Raw genomic sequence first — 19,191 nt, forward strand, 5'->3', positions numbered from 1 at the left:
GGGAAGGAGCTGGTGGCAAATGGCTGCAAAGAGCAGGGTGGCAGTGAACTCCCCAAAGAGGCTGTGATGCCCCACTTGGGTCGTTCCTGCTAGCTGGTAGCAGGCAGTGCTCGGAGCCAGGCGCTGCTGCCTGCCACGGGGCCTGCACACCCTCATCCCGCAAGCAGAGCACTCAGCGGGGGGCTGTCGGGGGTGTCCGATCCCAGCTTCTGCCTCCCCTCCTGCTTGGAATCCCCCATGTTGCCCCCCTCCCCCGACAGGCCACCGTGCCCAGCACCCGGAACCAGCGACTCTGTGACATCAGCCCCAGGGACAGGGCCACCGCGGGCAATGTCACTACTGCGGGCACTACGTCGGCTGCTGCACTGGTGGCAGCGATGAATTTGCTCCCCCTCCTCGTCCTGCTGGCTGTGTGCTGGCCTGTGCACGGCACATGGGACAGCTGTGGGTAAGTGGCCCAAGGCTCTGGGGGGGAGCTGGGGCAACCATTATGGGGTTCACTGGAGGGTACCCGCTTGTCCCCCGTGGCCACGCCACAGCTTCCCGAACCCCATGTGGGAGCCTCAGTTCCCTGCCAGCACCCAGGCTGCTGGCACAACTCGTCTACGGGGCTCAAGCAGAAATGGGTGGATGGACGCACACCCCACGAGGTTCCCTGGCCCTGCTGTCCATGCAACGCCTTGTGGGGAGGGAAGACGGCTGACCTTCAGCCTCAACAGCAGCAAGCGGTCGAGCAGGACAGTAAGGAGTTTCTGGTTACAGAGGGACCTGCGGGCTCCGGCCCATGGCTGCTCACTACGGCACGTGGCGCGTCGTGGGGGGCAGAGATGCCCAGCCAGGGGCCTGGCCCTGGATCGTCAGCATCCAGGGTCCCTGGGAATTAGGCACAGGGCATATCTGCGGAGGCTCCCTCATCAGCCCACAGTGGGTCCTCACAGCAGCCCACTGCTTCATCAAGGCCAGGTAAGGAGGACCAGGGAACGGGCATATCCCCACAACACTAGCAGCTGCCCTGGACGCAGCACCACGCGCTACTCCCATCCCGTTTCCTTGCAGCACGCCCAGTGCCTGGGCACTCCAGAGCCCAGCTGAGAGACTGCTCAGGAGAAGGCTGAGGTCGTGCCACTGCTTCCTAGCAGCCTCCAGCTCGACATCCCTTGCGCCTAAGGCGTGCGAGGGCAGTCGCACCCTCCGTAGCGCTGCTGCCCTCTCTCCCCTATGAAGGAGAAGGCAGGGAACTGCTGGGCTGCTGCAGCACACAGCTCCGCTCCCCCTGACCCCTCTCTCCATCTGCCTTCCAGGCACATCGCCATGTGGCGCGTAGTGGTCGGGGCCACCCAGCTGACTCAGCTGGGCCCTGAGGTCCAAGTGCGCCATATTAAGCGGCTCCTGGTTCACCAACACTACAGTAATATCTCGGAGAGGAACGACATTGCCTTGCTGGAATTGGACCAGCCTGTCCAGTGCAGCTACTACGTACAGCTTGCCTGTGTGCCCGACGCCTCGCTGAGAGTGTCAGAGCTGACAACCTGCTACGTCAGTGGCTGGGGTTCCACGACCGCAAGATGTGAGTTCCCAAAAAGTGCTCGTGTCCTGAGTGCAAGCTTGGCATGCTGGGGAGACGGGCTGGGCTTCCTGAGAGCAGAGGCGAAAGCCAGAGTCAGGCTGCGGGGACGTCTGCCTACAGAGAGATGGGCCTGAGCCATTCCCCAAAGCAAGGCAGAAGGGAAACACCGGTACAATGCCCCTCACGACGCAAAGCCAAGCCCCACGGAAGGGGTTCACCCAGACAGGCGAGGAGAACTGCCAACGAGCTGCTGGGTGTTAATTCCTTTCTCTGCTCACAGCTGGAGGAGCAACGGATGTCCTGCAGGAGGCCAAGGTCCGCCTCATTGATGTCAACCTCTGTAACAGCAGCCGGTGGTACAGAGGGGCCATCCACAGCCACAACTTGTGTGCTGGCTATCCGCAGGGTGGCATCGACACCTGCCAGGTAGGAGCGTGCTACAAGTCAACCCCCGGCAGCACAGGCAGCCCTGACGCAACCGCCCAAACACACCCCAGCACGGGCTTTGCCTGGCAAGTCATCCTGCCACCGCTGGCTCTCCACCGCTCTTGGGGCTCACCTCCCCTTCCCCAAAAAGCCCATCTAGTGCTCTTGGCAGCCCAGAGCTCCAGATCCCAACCCTGGCACCTCCGTCTTCCACCCATCCAGGATCACTGTGCAGAGATGAGAGAGCCCTGCCTTACAGGCCCACCGCCCCCTCCCAGACAAGGTGCTGGAGGCTCCAGCACCTGAGCAGAGCCGTTCTGTGCAGTGAACGCAGCTCTGGCAGGTGCTGTGAGAGAGAAGGAGCTGACATAGTGCCAACAGTGGCCACCCAACAACACCTTAACCCTCTCTCCCCCGCTGCAGGGTGACAGCGGTGGTCCTCTCGTGTGCAAAGAGAACAAGGCCGACTACTTCTGGCTTGTTGGAGTGACCAGCTGGGGGAAAGGCTGTGCGAGAGCAAAACAGCCCGGGGTCTACACCTCCACTCAGCACTTCTACGACTGGATCCTGGTACAGATGGGACTGCACCCAGCGCTAAGGGCTGTGCCAACATCACGGGCACGGAGTCATTTTCTCACCGCCTCAACCCCCGTTCAGAGGCCAAGGCCAATACCAACACAACCGGGCAGGTTTAGCTCCTGCCCACTTCCACTCCAGAAGCTGCTGAAGTTCTTTACTCGCGTGCAGGAGCTCCTGCAGGTCCTATGGGGAAAAAAGGCTTGAGCAGCAGGAGGAACAGGATCCAGCGCAGCCTCCAGTATACCACAACCAGTTCTTTCTGGGGCAATGTCTGCTGATCCAAAGGCAGCCTCAGTGTCAAAAGCTTGCTCTGTCTTGCCCTAAGTTGACTTAGCTCTTGAAATAAAGTTGCCAATTTTCACAGCTAACCATGTGTCACTCCACTTCAGTCTCCTGTGCAAGGCAAGGACTTCCATGCCCGGCACCTGCAAAATGAGGCTGCAGGCAGACAGGAGGGCACAAAGGGAAAGAGTCACTCAAGGGGGCTGAAACCATGCCCGGTCAGAGAGCAGGGTGAGGGTGCCGTGGAAGAAGGGAACACAGGTCATAGCGGGCTCGAGGTCTTGGGGACAGCAGCTGGCAACACAAAGTGTCTTAGGCCGGCTACTGGTGGGATCCCTGTGTGTGTGTGTACAATGCACCGGTGAACTCGAAACTGGACTCTCTCATGACCCAGGAGACATGGATCTAGAAAGACCCAAGGTTTGCACCAACGACTCGGTAAGGAGCTTGACATCCAGCCACAGGTATGACATGGACTTCAGTTCCATACTGTTATTTGAGGAAACTAGGAACATGCTGTGCTTATGAATCTGGGGAGTGAAGGTGGCTTTATGTTTCACTAGCAAACATCCAATCCTGATCATCTGCAAAGGCAGAGAAGGCCGGGGCTGTGGTCATGTTTGTGTAAGTGGTGGTTACGTATACATGGGTGCGGGTAAAGGCATTGCTCTCTCTATGCGAATCTGCTTTGCCGTTCACATTAACTGTGTAAGCCTGTGTGCGTGTTTGCGTACCTGGCTCTTTGGAATGCAGCGTAAGTCTCTTCAACACACGCACGGCAACAGCAGCAGCCACATCCATCAGGCTGGGATAGGACAAGCTTCCTGGGTGTGAGAGCCCACCTGATTCAGCTCTAGTCGACCTGAAAGGAGAAATCCCCCGTCTGCACACGTCTACTGGATCTGGCTGCTCTGGGAAGTACAAGGCCTGGTACTTCACACCAGGTTAGTGCTGCCTCCTCTCCTCTGCACGGGCAGCTTTGTGAAGTCCCCTATGGTTTGCCTGTCTAAAGCTCCAAGAGAACAAACTGAGCTCCACCTGGGGGTTTCTGCTGCAGGGTCCTTTCACAGTGATCCAACCCCAGACCTGCCCTGCCATGGGCTGACCCCGCTGACCCCTCACTTGCCCCCGCTGCTCTTTGGCCTGGAGTCAGACCCAGCCAAGAACTATGATCTACTGCAGAGCAGCGCAGGGCCAGAGCTTCTGCAAGTCCTGAAGGAGATCAAACTGCAGAAAGTGCTTTTTGAACAGCACATGGAGTCTGGGGACAGCCAGGTCAGGAAGGGCAGGCATCCCGCCCTGCTGCCTACCAAACTGCACTCCTAAGCCCTCCTGCTGCCACTGCTCCGGGCCTCTTGCTGCTCCATCCCCTTCTGTTGCTCCGTGCTGGAACCCTATCCCAAAACCACCAGACCCCCCCCGCCCGCAACTACCCAAGCTCAGCCTTAGAGCTACCCTGCAGCTTTGGCTCAGTGGCACCGCTGACTGATGGAGCACTGGGGTAGCAAACTGTGCGCTGGGGAGACTGCCAGCCCTGCTAGGAGGGCAGCTCAGGGGACCCTGTGCTCTCTGCTGGACGTTCAAGATGAGGCCTCTTGTCAAAAACCCTGACTTGCTCAGGGAGGGACCATGAGACAGCATCATCTCCACAGCCAGAACAGCTCCTTTCAAACCATCATCAAGGTGAAGCAAAGGGCATGCCCCAGTCTCCAGAGATCCCAGCGCAGCTGGAGGCACGCTGCGCACCCCTGGCTGGGAACAGAGCTGGCAGCTGCAGCACCAGCACTTGCCAGGGGCCAAGAGCACAGCAAGAGGAGGATGGGATGGATGGTCCTGGCAGCTTCAGAGGCAGGACCTTGTGCAGCTAGTGCGGAGGGGACGTGCCGAGGCGGGAAGCAGCTCAGGGTATGCCTGCTCAAGCACCTCCAAGTCCTTCATGACTCCAGGAGGTGGAGATGTGGCTGGTGCTTGGCAGGCCTCGTCCTCTTGTGAGGTCTGTGGGTGCTGGGGCTGATCAACCAGGTGGGCTGCAACCACATGCCAGCCCCATGACTGAAAGGCTCACTCTCCTCTTGCTCGGGAGCTAGTCCAGCTTTGAGTTCACTAGCCAACTGCACACGCCCACAGCGCTCCCACCAGCAGCTGGCCCCAGACACTCGCTGTTTCCAACTGCTGGGGCCCTGTGACCTGTGTTCCCTTCTGCCGCTGCTAGCAGCCAGGCCTCTGGACAAACCCCCGTCACGCTGGGGACACAGAGTGGGGCTGCACAGAAAAGGATTTGGAATCGCTCTCAAAAAGAAGGTAGGACGGACTGTGGTGATCAGGTGCAGGGCTCAGGCAAACAAGCAAACCAAACAGCACTTTGCTTATGGGTGACTGGCTCCTTGATCCCCCCTTCTCCCCATTTGCCATGCTTATACATCCCCCTCCTCTTCCTTCACTCCTCCCTTTCTCCGCCCTTGTCTCCTCCCAAACAAGGCACCCACCCCCGGTTATTTTTCCCCCTTGCTCCCACGTTTGCCCCATCTGTCATCAGAGTTGGTGTTTCAGGTGCCGTTAGCTAGGTCACCTTGGACTTCCATGGCATTACTGATGCGGTTTCCTGGGTACTGCTGCCCCTGCCACATTCCCCTCCCCAAAACGACCCCAGCTCTCCCTTCAATTATCTGTGAAGTGCGGCCACCTCTCGCATCATTCCCCCTTAACCACCTGCAAAATCTGCTGCTGGGACAGCAGAGTATCCACAGAAGACAAATTGTCTTCTCTAAGGCCTTCTTCCATCTGCTCTAAGCAGATATGGGGCACCACCTTCAGCTCCATTCTCAAAAACCAAAGCAGCCTTGAGTCCAGTTTGCTTGGGGCCCAGTTCTGGTGCCTGTGAAGCCATGCGACGCCTCAAAGGCCTTGAGAAGAGCAGCTATTCCACTTTCAGACAGAGCCTGCCCTGTCACCCCAGGGACCAGGCTGCGCACTCAGCTCTGGGCCTTAGCTCTAACCCCACAAGCCAGGATGGCAGCACCAAGTTCCCGCACCTTTCACCAGCTCTGAGGCTGCCACCCCTCAAGCCACTGCTCTCCACCCTGCTCAGCAAATGCAATGCACGTGGCTGCTTCCTGCTCTTCTCCTATGACTGCCCTGCACTCCAGCATGTGAGCAAGGCTCCACCACACAGCTGTAGAAGGCAGACTGATGAGGGGAGGTTGATACAGGATTCACCAAAGCCGTGGAGAACAGCATGTGGGGCTGAGGGGTTCAGAATCAGAACCATTTAGGTTGGAAATGACCTTTAAGATCATTGAGTCCAACCGCAAACCCCAAACTACCAAGTCCACCACTAAACCATGTCCCTAAGTGCCACATCTACACATTGTTTAAATACCTCCAGGGATGGAGACTCAACCACTTCCCTGGGCAGCCTGTGCCAATGCTTGATAACCCTTTTGGTGAAGAATTTTTTCTTAATATCCAACCCAAAGCTCCCCTGGTGCAATTTGAGCCCATTTCCTCCAGTCCTATCACCTGCTACTTGGGAAAAGAGACCGGCCCCCACCTCACTACAGCCTCCTTTCAGGCAGTTGTAGAGAGCAATAAGGTCTCCCCTCAGCCTCCTTTTCTCCAGGCTGAACAACCCCAGCTCCCTCAGCTGCTCCTCACATGACTTGTGCTCCAGACCCTTCACCACCTTCGTTGCCCTTCTTTGGACACCCTCCAGCACCTCAGTGTCCTTCTTGTAGTGAGGGGCCCAAAACTCAACACAGGATTCGAGGTGCAGCCTCACCAGTGCTGAGTACAGGGGGACGATCACTGCCCTGGTCCTGCTGGCCACACTAATTCTGATACAAGCCAGGGTGCCAGTGGCCTTCTTGGCCACCTGGGCACGCTGCTGGCTCATCTTCAGCCAGCTGTCAACCAACACCCCCAGGTCCTTTTCCGCCAGGCAGCTCTCCAGCCACTCTTCCCCAGGCCTGTAGCGTTGCACAGGGTTTTTATGACCCAAGTACAGGACCCGGCACTGTGCCTTGTTAAACCTTATACAATTGTCAAGGAGAAAGTGCAAGAGAAGGATTAGGAGCAACAAAAGGATATGGATGAGGAGAAGTTGGATGGAAAGGTGGAGGAGAAGGAGGAGGAGAAGGAAGAACACAAGGAGGACGATGAGGATGAGGAGGAAGCAATAGGATGAAGATGAAAAGGAACACGACAAGGAGGAGAAAGATGAGAAATGAGCAAGCGGAAGAAGAGGAGGAGGTGGAGGAGGAACAGGAGAAGAAATAGGAAAAGGAACAGGAATAAGATGAGGGAGAGGAGGAGGAGGAGAAGGAGAAGAAAAAAAAGGAGGAGGGGGGAGAATGAGGGGGAAGAGAAAGAAGAGGAGGAGGAAAAAGAGCAAGAAAATTAAGAAGAGGAGGAGAAGAAGGAGGAATAACAGGATGAGGAGGAGGAGAAAGAAAAAGAGCAATATGAAGTAGGAGAAGATGAAGTGGAGAAGATGAAGAGGAGGAATATGGTGAAGACCAGGAGGAGGAGGAGAAGGAAAGAGGAGAAGGAAGAGGAGGAAGTAGAAGAAGAGGAGAAGGTGGAAGAAGAACAGAAGGAACAGGAGGATGAGGATAAAGAGCAGGAGGGTAAACAGAGTAACAGAATAACAGGAAGAGGAGGAAGAAAACCAGAAGGAAATCGGAGGAGGAGGAGCTGGAGGAGGAGGAGGAGGAGGAGAAGGAGGGGTATAAGGAGAACTTGGAGAGGATGAACATGCAAAAAGGTGCATGAAAAGGAGAAAGTGAAGGAGACCAAGGAAGAGGAAGAAGAGGTGGAGGAAGAATCAGCTGAAGACAAAAAGGAGGAGAAAGAACAAGAACAGGAGGAGGAGAAAGAACTGTAGGAAGAACAGGATAAAGAACATGAAAAAGAACCAAAGAAGAAGAACAGAAGCAGGAAGAGGCGGAGTATGAACAGGAACATAAAAAGGAAAAGAAGGAAGGACAAGAGGAGGAGGAGGAAGAAGCGGAGGTAGAGGGGGAAGAAATGAAGGAAGAGTATGAAGAGGAGTATAAACAGGAGGAGGAAGAAGAGCAGAAGGAGGAACAAGGGGAAGAGAATCAGGAGAAGAATGGGGGGATGAGGAGGAAGAAGATGAAGAGAAGGAAGAGGAGGAAGAACAGGAAGAACAGGAGGAGGAAGAGGAGGAGAAAAAAAAAAGGAAGTGGGAGAATGAAGAAAAGGGTGAGGAGGACATGAAATAGGAGAAAGAAAAGGAGGAGGAGGAGAAGAAATGAGAACAGGAGGAGGAAGAGGAAGAACAGGAGGAGGGGGAAGAACAGGAGGAGGAGGAAGAACAAGAGGAGGAGGAAGAACAAGAGGAGGAGGAAGAACAGCAGGAGGAGGAAGAACAGCAGGAGGAGGAAGAACAGCAGGAGGAGGGGGAGGAGAAGGAAGAGAAGGAGGATGGGGAGAAAAGGAGGAGGAAGAAGAGCAGGAGGAGGAGGGAGGAGGAACAGAGGAGAAGGAAGAACATGAGGAAGAAGAACAGGAGAAGGAGGAGGAGGACGATGACGATGAAGAACCAGAGGAGGAAGAGCAGAAGGAGGAGGAAGAACGGGGAAGAGGAAGAGGAGAAGGAGGCAGACGAAACACCTTCAAATTCACTCTAGAGTGTCAGCACATCAAAATCCTTGGCTGGAGCACCTGCTACACCCATTTGCCCACGAGGATTCACTTAATCCAAGCCTATTGGTGAAGCCATTACTCACAGGAGTCGTTCTGTGTCGTGGCCATCACTCCTCTCGGGAACAGAAGGGAAAGCTCTGGGTGACAAAGGCTGTCAGGACGCGCTCCAGAAACAGAAGACCAGTGCAAGAAGATCCTCATCACCTAATCGCATAGAAATAATTCCAGCTCAATGAAATGATTATTGGAAATGAAACACACAGAACAGCATCCACCATCAAAACTCTTTCACTGGTAGTTTTAGCTGCAGCAGAGCTGCAGGCTGACGACCTTACCATCACTGTGACAGGACCCCAAAAGAAATAATAACTGCCAAACAGGAACTCTAGCCATAGCCCATATCTATCCAGCCTTTAAAGGGAGAATAGCTCAGTCTACAGCTCTGGAGGCGTACACCAGACTACATTTATATCCTGTGTCTACCTACTCGATGGTCTATCCAGAAAGTCAAATCATAATTACCTTTGAAAGAGGATGGAACTGGGAGGGGGAAGGGGGGAGAAAGAAAGCAAGCAATTGCTGGAAAAAAGGGAAAGTGCAGGCATGCAATTAAAAAAGACAGGAGCCGAGTTATCCTGAAGGCCAGCTCAGCCCCACTCACTTTTGCTGGTGAAAAGCTGTGCAGCTTGGAGGAAAAATCCTGACTTTGGTGCTGGGATGCACACAGGTGTCAGAGTTCAGATCTGCAACAGTAGAAAAACCTTGACACGGCTCCTGTTCACTGTCCTCATACCTGTGTGCTTGCTGTGGCTTCCTCGTTTCCCTGACGTCCTCCCAGACTAACAGGGACATGGCATCTGTCCAGTCCACGTGCCATGAGGAGAAACAGGTTTCACCACAAACGGGGTACAAAAAAACTGCACCTGCAGAGGCAAAGGGGCAGCCGCACTTCAGCTTCAGAGCTGCCCGGAGCTGCCCTGAGCCCCAGGAGCCCCTGGCACCCCGGCATTTGCTTGGCCCTGGAGCCCTGCGGGGCCTGCCGGCCCCAGGGAGGCCTGGGGACAGAAGGGAAGGACAGTGGTCAGCCCCTGTGGGGAGAGCGACGGGGCTCTGTCCTTCTTTCTGGCTGCAGGAGGATGCCCTGGGCCACGCCAGCACAGGCCGTCTCTCCTCCTCACCGCCCAGGGGCAGCGAGGCCTGAGGGAGGCCCTGGGTGCTGGGCTCAGCACGGGCGCTGGGACCGGGGGCAGAGCCCCGTCTCCTGCCAGCTGCCGGCCTGGCCCATGCCAGCGGCTCCCGTCACACAGCACAGACAGAGCCGCATTTTGGGAAAGACTTGCCGATCCGGGGCAAATCCAGGGAAGCTCCCTCCTGCCAGCTCCCCTCCCCTCCTGCCCTCTCCCCTGACCTCCCCTCCCTCCCTGCGCAGGCCCAGACCCCCCGAGCAGACCGAGGGACGGCAGAGCTGTGCACACACACACCTTGCGCTGCTGAGAGAGCAGCTCCCGGCGCCACGGCCCTTCTGGAGGCCGTCTCTCCGCAGGCCCCGTGTCCCGGCGGGCTGAGGAGCTGCTGCGCTGCGGGGGGCAGCGGGCGCAGGGCGGCTCTGGGAGGAGAGGCCCGGGCTGCCTGAGCCTGCCCGGCAACAGCCGCCCCATTGGCCATGGCTGAGCCAATCAGCGGAGCCGGAGGCGGGCTGTCAGTCAGAGCCAGGCTGGGGCGGGGCCGGAGGGGGCCGAGGCCCAGGGGCCTGAGGAGCAAGGGGCGGGAGCCGGGCTGGGGGCAGCCGGGGCGAGGAGGGGAGCAGGGCCAGGGCCAGGGCCAGGGCCAGGGCCAGGGGAGCTGCAGGAGCAGGAGCAGGTATGTGCCAGTGCGGATGGGCCTGGAGGGAGGGATCTGGAGGCCTCACTGCCCACAGGCCGCGCCATGGCCCAGTCCCCAGCCCTGGGCCTGAGTGCTCAGCCCAGGGCCAGCCCCAGCAGCAGGGTCAGAGCGGTTCCTGCTGCTGCCCCCAGGGTCGCCAGCCCCAGCCCTGACAGCTGGGGGTGGGTGTTGGATGTCCGCAGGCCAGGGGAAGGTAGAGCGGCCTCCTCTCCCACAGGCAGCTGCAGGCTTTGGAGCAGGCACGGTGTGGTGGGGACAGGCCAGGGGCCTTTGCTGTCCCCAGGCCTTCGTGTGGGTCTGGTGCTGATGGACAGCCCCATCTCTGCCGACAGCCTTTGATAAATGGGGATTTCCAGACATGGAAGTTGTTTCTGCCTCCTGGTGGGAGCACGCAGTGGGGCTTTGTTGTCAGAGAAGCAAGCGGGGAATGTTCCTGGCTGGATGCAGCTCCCCTGGCAGATGGCTGTGCCCCTCTCTGGGCCCCGAGGTCTGATACCTGCCTTTCCCCCAGCCAAGCTGTGCTGCCGGCTTTTGGGAAATGGGGTGCAGAGGGCGGATGGTTTTACCACAGCCGGGAAGTTCCAGTCAACCTGTCAGGGATTTTCTTCTTCCTGGTTCTTGCAGTAACACTTTTTTGTTTTTAAATAAATGTATTTTTTCCAAGGAAACTTCACCACGGAAAGTGCAGTGTTTAGCTGTGATTGCTCTCTGTGTGGATTGGGTCTGTCCTCAGCTGGGTGCACAGCAGGTTTCAGATGAGGAATGGGACTATTGCAGGGTGAAGTGAGTAATGGGGATCCCAAGCCTGTTTTGTTCAAGGCAATGGGGTGAAAATGTGCGGTTAGAGCTGTCTGTGTTGCTGACCCTTTTGATTGCAGTGCTCCCCTCTAGTTCTCTGTAATACTCACTTCTACTGCTTAGCTCCACCAGGTTTAAATTCCTGTAAGTTGATGCTACGCTTTGCAACTGTTTCTGCTTGATTCTTCACAGATTTGAAGATTCCCTGTTCGGGTCTCTCTACTTTCATCTGCCCCCTGTCCTGCAGAACCGTATTTGACTGCAGGGGCTGCAGAGTCTGTGTTTCCTCCCCGCGGTGAGGAAAATACGGACAGGGAAAAAAATAGTTAGCAATTTTGAAAAGACCCCTTTCTTTGTGCTCATTTTCACATTCAATGTACCTGTTGTGGGTTCTTAAATGATGTGAGTTACTCTGAGTCTTAACAATCCCTTGTTTGCATGCCTGTGCTCAGGAGGTGCCTCAGAAACTCTGTTTGGGCGTTGCCTATGCCAGACAAGGAACCGTAGGCCTTTCTGAAAAACAGCTCCTGGGTGAGTTAGTTCCTCGGCCACAACAGAAGTGTTTCTGTTTGCATCTGCCAGAGCTCAGGAGCAAACCCTGCTGACAGAAGCCCTGGGAAGAAAGGGAAGACTGGAAAGAGCAGAACAGAACAGTAGAGTTGCACTGCTTTACCGCAGCTGGCGTCACACCTCCTGGCACGGTGACTCTGGGTAAGGGTGCTCTCAGGGTGTTTTGTCACCTTCTCCAGTGCTCACCACCAGAGAGCCGACGGCCCTGGGGGAAGGGCAGCGCCCCCTTTCTTTGTGCAGCCCAGGAACTTGTCACGCTGCGTAACCTTCTGCGCAAACAGAAGTGGCCGATAGGTGACTTCTTCAGGGAGCCTGGTGTGGGCACAAGGAAGATGCTGGGAGCAGACTTCATTCCAGTCACCAAAGGGGTCTGTAGGGAGTAGAACAGGAGTGAACGCCTGCCACTGCCGTATGTCCTTGCGTGCAGAGCCAGGCTGGTTCCAGTGGAGGCAATGGTGGCGGTTCAGCAAGGGGCACTTTCTCTTGTCTTACCCTCAGAGGACGACTGCCACAGTCTGGAAAGCTGGAGGGGAAAGGGAGGGCAAGGCTGCGAGAAGTGGGATGTCATCTAGAGCGGGTTGTGGGAGTGAGGGTACCCGTTGCTTCATGGTCTCCAAAGGGAGTCGCTGCTCAGCTCTGTGGCTGCCCGGATCCTGCTGCAGACACTGACCTGGCATCACGTTTCCCAGTGTCGGTACTCGACCTTTCCCCCACCAGTCTCGTGTCTGTATTGCCATTGCGCTGCCACCCAGCACATATCTGTGCAGCACTGCTCATCCTGAGCCTCACTTCCCACAGGGACAGCGGTACGGAGCTGTGAGGAGCACGCTCAGGTCTACGAGGGTTTGGCAATGCAGGTGTTAACTGATACCCTAGCCCAAGCCAAAATGAGCCGTCTGAAAACCCAGGGGGCTGGGAAGTTTGGCATGTTAACAGCCGAGAGGTCTGCTGAAGGCAGCGAAAGCCGGGTAAAGTTGTTAATGCTTAAACCTGCCCAGGTTTTCTTTGTGCTGTGCTTCCCTGCAGAAGACCAGCCAAGCTCATCCCACCTACCTCTGGGGCAAGCCTTGATGTTTTTGTGACCCCACTGCCATGTTCTGCATTGGTTGCCAGACCAAAGTTCCCGTGAGAGACAAGGCTCAGGAGGACGTGGTCATCTTGTTGATTTCCTTGCAACGGGGGAATTTTACAAGCAGTGGAGATCTGGCTGAAGGTCAAAACCAGTGTCTGGAGATGAGGAAAGGACAACGCAGAGAGACCAGAAGAGGTGAGAGGAGCCCAGTGTGCTGGGAGAGCATCTCTGCATCCTCATTGCTGGGAGATGCCAGAGTGGGTCCAGGATATGGTTCCCTGAAACCATATAGCAGCCTATAGCAGAGTGGCCAGGAGGAGACTGCTGGGGAAGAGCTGGAGAAGCCAGGGGAGGTGCAATACTGCCGTCAGCCCAATGGCAGGAGGGAGGTTATCCAGTCCTTGGGGTTGGGCTCAAAATCTGCAGCCCGAGGTGTAAAGTCCTGTACTGGGATTTGGTAGTCAGCACTGATCATCCAGCTGATCAAAACCAGACCCTTTCTGCAGCTGTTGGCGGCAGCTGGAAAAGAGAGGTTGGGAAGACCTTGCTTTTTAAAACCTAAGCCAGAGCAGAAGGCTTGTCATGGTACCTGTGTTGTCTTTCACTGCAGTTTTCACATCTTTGAGAGAAGAGGCATTTGGCTGCCGGTTTGTAGTACTGTTTTGCAGATTAAACAGACTTTGTAAGCGTGGAAGAGCACTGGGCATGGACAAGCAAATGCTTCAGGCAGCTGCAGAGCAGAGCTGGGGGCAGTCTGTAGTGTTTCTGTCAGGATCAAAAGCTAAAGGATGTTTCCATTCAAGGAGCGGAGTCTGTTGGGAGCTCCAGTCTCCCAAATTCCAAAGCCCGTGTGTTAAACAGTGATCAGCCCTGAGGTTTCTTTCTGCTACTCTCCAACACAGTTTCTCTGGGCTTTTTCTTTGGTTGGTTTTTAATGCCTGGTAGGTGTCCAAGCTCCGTTCCATCAAGGCACTTGCAAACCTGCCACGTGCCCAGCTTCTGCTGGGGGCCAAGCCAAAGGGATGAAGCCTCGTGCTCGTGCCAAGCCCGAAGCAAAGTTAAAGCAGTGAGGAGTTCCCGCAGTCAGCCCTGAGCCAGAGTGCAGGTATCTAAGCTGTGGTGGGATGGAAAACAAGTCATTACAATTCACGGTGTATGTAGCAGCTGGGATTAAGTGCTACGCGTGGTTTCGTGTCTGGATCAGTACTGTCCGTGCACGTTGAGTAAGCCGCAGTTCAGAGCAGAAATGCCTGTTGCTCATCGTGGGTGCCAGAGTGCTGTTCCTGCTCTCTCCTCCCCGGTGCATTAATTTAATCTTTTGTGTCTAGGCAGGGCCTTGATAATGCTCCTGTGTGGGCACCGTGTATGTGAAGGGCAGGTTTTCTGCATGTTTGTGACTGATCTTTCTTGTTTCTTTTAAACAGGGAAATCTTGATACGTCCTCCCCAGGAGCTAAAGAAATGCAAAGAACTGATGAAGAAAGAGGGGCCAGTCAAGGAGGGAGCGTAGGTTAGTTCTGGTTTTACATTTTCTTGTAAATAATGACATGATTATTACTGTGGCAGTCTGAGGGTATGAGAAGAACAAAGATTTGGGGAGGGGAGGATAATTTTAATTGGCTGTAAGATTTTTTTACAACAGAGTGTTTGTGTGTCAGTGACAAGATGGTCATGGAGTTGGCAGCTGGGATTCTGTAATGGGAATTCTTTTGTTCTGGAGCTGAAGCCCAAATCGCCCTCTAGCAGTCTTAGTCGGACTACTGAATCTGGCAGTACACAGTTTATTTTCTTAAAACTGAAGATAATTAAGTTAGAGGGCGAGCCTGTTTGGAATTTTAGGAGTTTGGGGGCAGAGGCCAGCTGGGGGCTGGGGTGGTCGGGGGAGGGGGCTGTTTCTGCCCCGTGCCCTTGGCCTGGCGCTCCCAGCTGGGAAGGGGCTTTCCAAGCTCCTGCTGGAGGGAGCCAAATGTGGGACCTGTGGCCGAGCTGGGGGACAAGGAGCACACCCGGACCTGTGGCAAACCTGCCTCAAATCAGCTTTTCCCAGCTGGAAACTGCCCAGGAGTAACTGTGAGTGTTGCTGTCCTCCTTCAGGAAGCATGGCCCGCACCAAGCACAGCCAGAGCTGCGCCTGTGCCAGGAGAAGACTTCAAGCAGAGCCGGGGCTGATGGTGACAGGTCCCAGCAGCTGTCCAGCTCAGGAAGATGCAGGTGGCACAGAGGTGACCGTGACTGACTGTCACTTCTCTTGCAGGAGCAGGATTTCACAGCAGAAGGGAGGCAGGACGAAATGCCCTTTGCATTCAGAAGTCCATCAGGCACCTGGCGCAGTTGCGATGACAGCAGAGGAGGAAGAGAAGGAGATGCAGGTGACCCGGCTGGGACACTGCTGCCGAGGTAAGATCTGCCACAGAGACCCAGAGACAGACACTGGGAGATGGTGGAGTGGGTGAGAAAGGTGCCTGGGAGAGAGGAGAGCATGGGGAGGTGGGAGACAGAGATGGTGATGGAGGGGCAAAATGCAGGGTGTTGGAAGCGAGGATGCTTCTGCTGCGCGGGTGCTTGTGAGGTCACCGGTCTCTGAGTAGCTGTTAGCGTCACAGCACGTCCTGGGCTTGTGCAGGTGCTTGTGGTGTCCCGTGTTGCTCAGTAGCTTTCTGGGTATGAGAAGTCACCTTGCTTGTGACACTTCTTCTGATCTCACTGATTGCTGAGCAGGTGATAGGGCGAGAGCAGGCCCCTGGCTTGTGCAGCTGCTTGTGTTGTCGAGAACTCCAGTTTTCACATCTTTTCAGACAAGAGGCAGTTTACAGTACTGACTGTTTTGCAGATCTTTTGCTTCTCTGTGCCCTGCTCTCTGTCCCTGCCTCTCCCTTTCTCTCTCCCCTTCCTTTTTCCTCCCCTCCTTTTCCCTCTATTCCTCTCCCTCAGCCTGCCTGTGTTGCTCCATACCTCTGTCCTCCCTCCTGCCCTCCTCTGCTCTCTCTGTCCCGCTGCTCGTCACCATGATCCTGGACACCCCCTGCCCCCTTCCCCTCCATGCCCTACTCCCTGTCCCTGTGCCCACTCCTCACCAGGGGTTTCCTTTCTCCACCTGCTGCCCAGCTCCCTGCCCCATTCTCCTCCTCTCTCTGTCTCTCTCTTGTCCCTCTGTCCTGCTTCTTTCCCTCTCCGGGCACCCCAACACCCTATCCCACCCCTCTCTGCCACTCTGTCCCTCTCTCCTCCTCCTCCCCGCCCCACCGGGGTCTGGGACACAGGCAGACTGAGGGAAGAAACCCTGGGGCCTGCAGGAGGATCGGGCCCAGCCAGGATGGTGAGGCAATGTCCCAGCAGGGTGAGACAGAAGAAAGGAGCACCCCGCAGCATGCTGGGAGGTGTAGTCCTGGAGCACAGAGCTGCAAGGTGGCCATGTTGTTTCAGGGAAAAGCTGAGAACTGTAGTCCTGAGGCACACAAGATGCTGGTCAGAAATCTTAGTTCCTGGGGCACAAGACTGCAACATAGCCACGTTCGAAAGTCTTTGAAGCCCTGCCGGCGTCATCCAGCCTCAGAGATCAGGAACTGTAGCGAGACTGAGTACGGGGAGATGCGGCTCGGTAGACAAGCAGCAAGAATGCTGCAAAGCTAGAGCTGCTTTGCAAAGTTGGACTGTGATTAGGAGTGGGTAGCGTGGGCGGGAGTGATCAGTCAAGTGATCTGGTACCTGACCGAGTGAAGGGTACAAGAACCGTGTGTAAAGGCACACTGGGGCTGCCCCAGTTGGGCTGGGACCCGGCACGTGCGTGAAAGAATCTTGGCCCCTGTATTTGGACACTTTGCGTCCTAGCCTCTGGCCTCGGTCGGCACGGGGCGTTTGCGAGTTGCTGGTGAGAGCGGCTCAGGGCTGGCCTGTGGGCAGGGGTTTTTGGTGGATGAGGTCCAGGCAGCGCCGGACGAGGCCATAGAGGGGGGCCGAGCGAGCCGTGCAGCCGTTGCAGCGGCAGCTGCGGGATCTCGGCATGCGAGCCTTGGCCAGCGAAGCCCGCTGGCCGGCCACGGGGCGAGCTGCGTTTTGCGCGCTCAGCCTGTCTCTGCCTGGCCCCCTGGGGCGGCCGCAGCTCCTTGCCAGGGCCGGATCCAGCTGGCCGGCAGTGATGCTGGTGCTGGGGCGGTGCTGGTGATGGCGGTACCGGAGCGGTGATGCCGGTAGTGGGGCAGTGCTGGAGGCCTGCGTCCTCCCGGCGTTGGTGCGAATCAGTGTGGTTTCTCCCACGGGCGCCTGCCACCCGGAGCGATGCCCCGTCTACCCATCGTCTGGGTGGCCATCCCCAGCCCAGCGCAGGTACCCGCGGGGTGGGCAGAGGCTGCGTTAAACCCCCCCCACCCCACCCCCCCGCTGAGCAAATGGCCGCAGGCAGAGAGAGGCGCTGCAAAGCGAACACGCAAGCCTTTTAATGACTGAAAGAAGAAACAGGGGGATGTGGGAGAGGGCTGGGGATGGAGCGGGTGGGTGCAGGTCCCTGCCTGCGCATCTGCTCTGTGCGTGGGTGCTAGGGGGGACGGTGCTGGAGCGGTGGGTTATGGGTAGCCGTAGGCGTCGGCTATCTGCATGTCGATCTCCCTCTGCACAAAAAACTGCAGCTGCCCCAGTGTCATCTGGTGGGCCGCCCGCTGCCGCTCCTCCTGGGCCAGCTTCTTGAGGCGCTCCCGCTCGGGCCGCTGCTCAGGCGTGATGGGCACGGACTCCTCCTGCTCCTGCAGCGGGGTGGGCATAGCCCGGGGCCATCGGGAGTCAGGCGGCAGCGCGGAGTCGGCGGGAGAGTGCAGCAGCTGCGGCGGCATGTGCAGCTGCTGTGGCAGCCCCTCCCGCGTGGTTTGGCCCCCCGTGGGCGACAGGCGCAGCCAGCTGGGCCGCTTGGGTTTGGCGGCAGCCCCGGTGCGCACCTTGCTGCTCGATGGCGCCGCCGGTGCCGTCTCCTTCTCGCCGTCAGCTGGGGCCTCGGAGGCAGCCGTCCCCTTGCCGTCTGTCGGGGCAGGGGGCAGGGGCCTGGGGACCTTGGGGGGCACGCTGGGGCTGGCCTGGGGCTCCGGCTGGGGCGGTTGGCGCACCGGCCCCACCGCCTTCACCCTTTGCCCCAGCGGGTGGAAGCTTTGGATGGAGGCCAGCAGGTGGGCCCTCAGGTCGGAGCGGGGCGTCCTCGGCCCCCGCAGTGTTTTGGCCTGGACCTTTTTGCGCAGCAGCCTGTCGTGGGGTCGCATGGCGCGGGGATGCGTGCTGCGCGCCTTCTCGACCAGCAGTGGGCGGGGTGGGCAGGTGGGCGGCGGGGGCAGGGCGCTTTGCCCCCCGGCGTCCCCAGGGCTTCTGGGTGGCTGGAGCACCGAGGCGGGCCCATTGGTGTCCTCAGATGCCCTGCACTTGGTGCCGCCCGCTTGGTGCCCGCTGCTGCCCACCTGCTGCCCACCTGTGGGCAGAGGCTGTGTTAAACACCCCCCCCCCCTCCGTCGCCTGTAGAGAACCGGTACGAAATGCGGTTTTGTCGCGACATTGCCGCTGTAGCACTATCCAGCGTCGTGCTTCGAGAAAGCCCTCTTCTCTACAGTTTTGAGAAAAACAACCTCGTGCACCTGCGCAGGGGCTAAAGGTGCGGAAAGAGCAGAGGCATGAGCAGTGAGAAACCGCACGTACGCATTTGTGATCCGCACATGCGTGAGAGCCCCTATATAAGGAGCACACGTGCCCCTCGGCGGGGGCGGCGGCAGCGTGCGCGACCACTCCTTCCGTTCCTGCAGCCTCAAGGGCGCCCCCCGCCCTGTCCCCGATGAAGCCTGAGGCCACCAAAGACCCAGCAGAAGATCATCGGACTCGGAGTGGTGGTGATAAACTCCTTCTTCTCTCTCTCTCTCTCTCTCCCCTATTCTTTTCCTCTCCTCCCTTGCCCTCCCTCCTCCCTCCGTTCTCTTCTCCCCTCAAATAAAAGTAAAAGGTTGTACGACATCTGACCGATTCCAGCGTCTTAATCTCGTCCTTGGGATCGTATCGAAACCTCCCCCGACATTGGATTGGAACAGATTCCTAAAAAACTTACTAACTTGCTGGACCACTTGTGATATGAAATGTGGTCCCTTGTCAGAGGACATTGCCTCTGGTTCTCCAGATCTAGGAATAACTTCCTTTAACAGAATTCTTTTTACCTCTCGGGCTTTATTTGTTCTGCAAGGGAAGGCTTCAGGCCATCCAGAAAAAGTGTCAGTTAATACAAGCAAATACCTATATCCCCCTTTTCTGGGGAGTTCCGAGAAATCTATCTGCCAGTTTTGACCTGGAACATTTCCTTTGCTGATATTTCCAAATTTCACACGGTTTTC

General features: G+C 57.0%; 1 protein-coding gene and 2 long non-coding RNA genes across 5 annotated transcripts; 2 read left to right on the top strand and 1 right to left on the bottom strand.

The window, feature by feature from the left end:
* The first annotated feature begins 448 nt into the window (after window positions 1–448).
* Window positions 449–2,812, top strand: LOC148051797 (acrosin-like). The gene is made up of 4 exons (XM_087735283.1): window positions 449–963; window positions 1,302–1,567; window positions 1,848–1,993; window positions 2,417–2,812. The coding sequence occupies exons 1-4, from the start codon at window positions 785–787 to the stop codon at window positions 2,774–2,776; spliced, it is 951 nt and encodes a 316-aa protein (XP_087591409.1). The 5' UTR covers window positions 449–784; the 3' UTR covers window positions 2,777–2,812.
* Window positions 2,641–10,132, bottom strand: LOC148051798 (uncharacterized). Of its 2 annotated transcripts, none has more exons than XR_015699447.1 (5): window positions 10,003–10,132; window positions 9,315–9,444; window positions 8,605–8,725; window positions 3,589–3,716; window positions 2,641–2,755 (listed from the first exon to the last, which is right to left on the bottom strand). It is a non-coding gene; the product is annotated as an uncharacterized LOC148051798 (long non-coding RNA). The 2 variants fall into 2 exon arrangements; XR_015699448.1 differs by lacking the exon at window positions 2,641–2,755 and adding an exon at window positions 2,864–3,010.
* Window positions 10,133–11,820: 1,688 nt separating this feature from the next.
* On the top strand, window positions 11,821–18,820 carry LOC148051799 (uncharacterized). 2 transcript variants are annotated; one of them, XR_015699450.1, is made up of 5 exons: window positions 11,821–11,914; window positions 12,887–13,040; window positions 14,270–14,354; window positions 15,099–15,241; window positions 18,616–18,820. It is a non-coding gene; the product is annotated as an uncharacterized LOC148051799 (long non-coding RNA). The 2 variants fall into 2 exon arrangements; XR_015699449.1 differs by lacking the exon at window positions 11,821–11,914 and having other exon boundaries at window positions 12,806–13,040.
* Window positions 18,821–19,191: the final 371 nt, after the last annotated feature.

The sequence above is a fragment of the Nipponia nippon genome, unplaced genomic scaffold, assembly GCF_047370975.1.
Source record: "Nipponia nippon isolate SJK-2023a ecotype South Korea unplaced genomic scaffold, ASM4737097v1 scaffold_54, whole genome shotgun sequence".
Lineage (NCBI taxonomy): Eukaryota > Metazoa > Chordata > Aves > Pelecaniformes > Threskiornithidae > Nipponia > Nipponia nippon.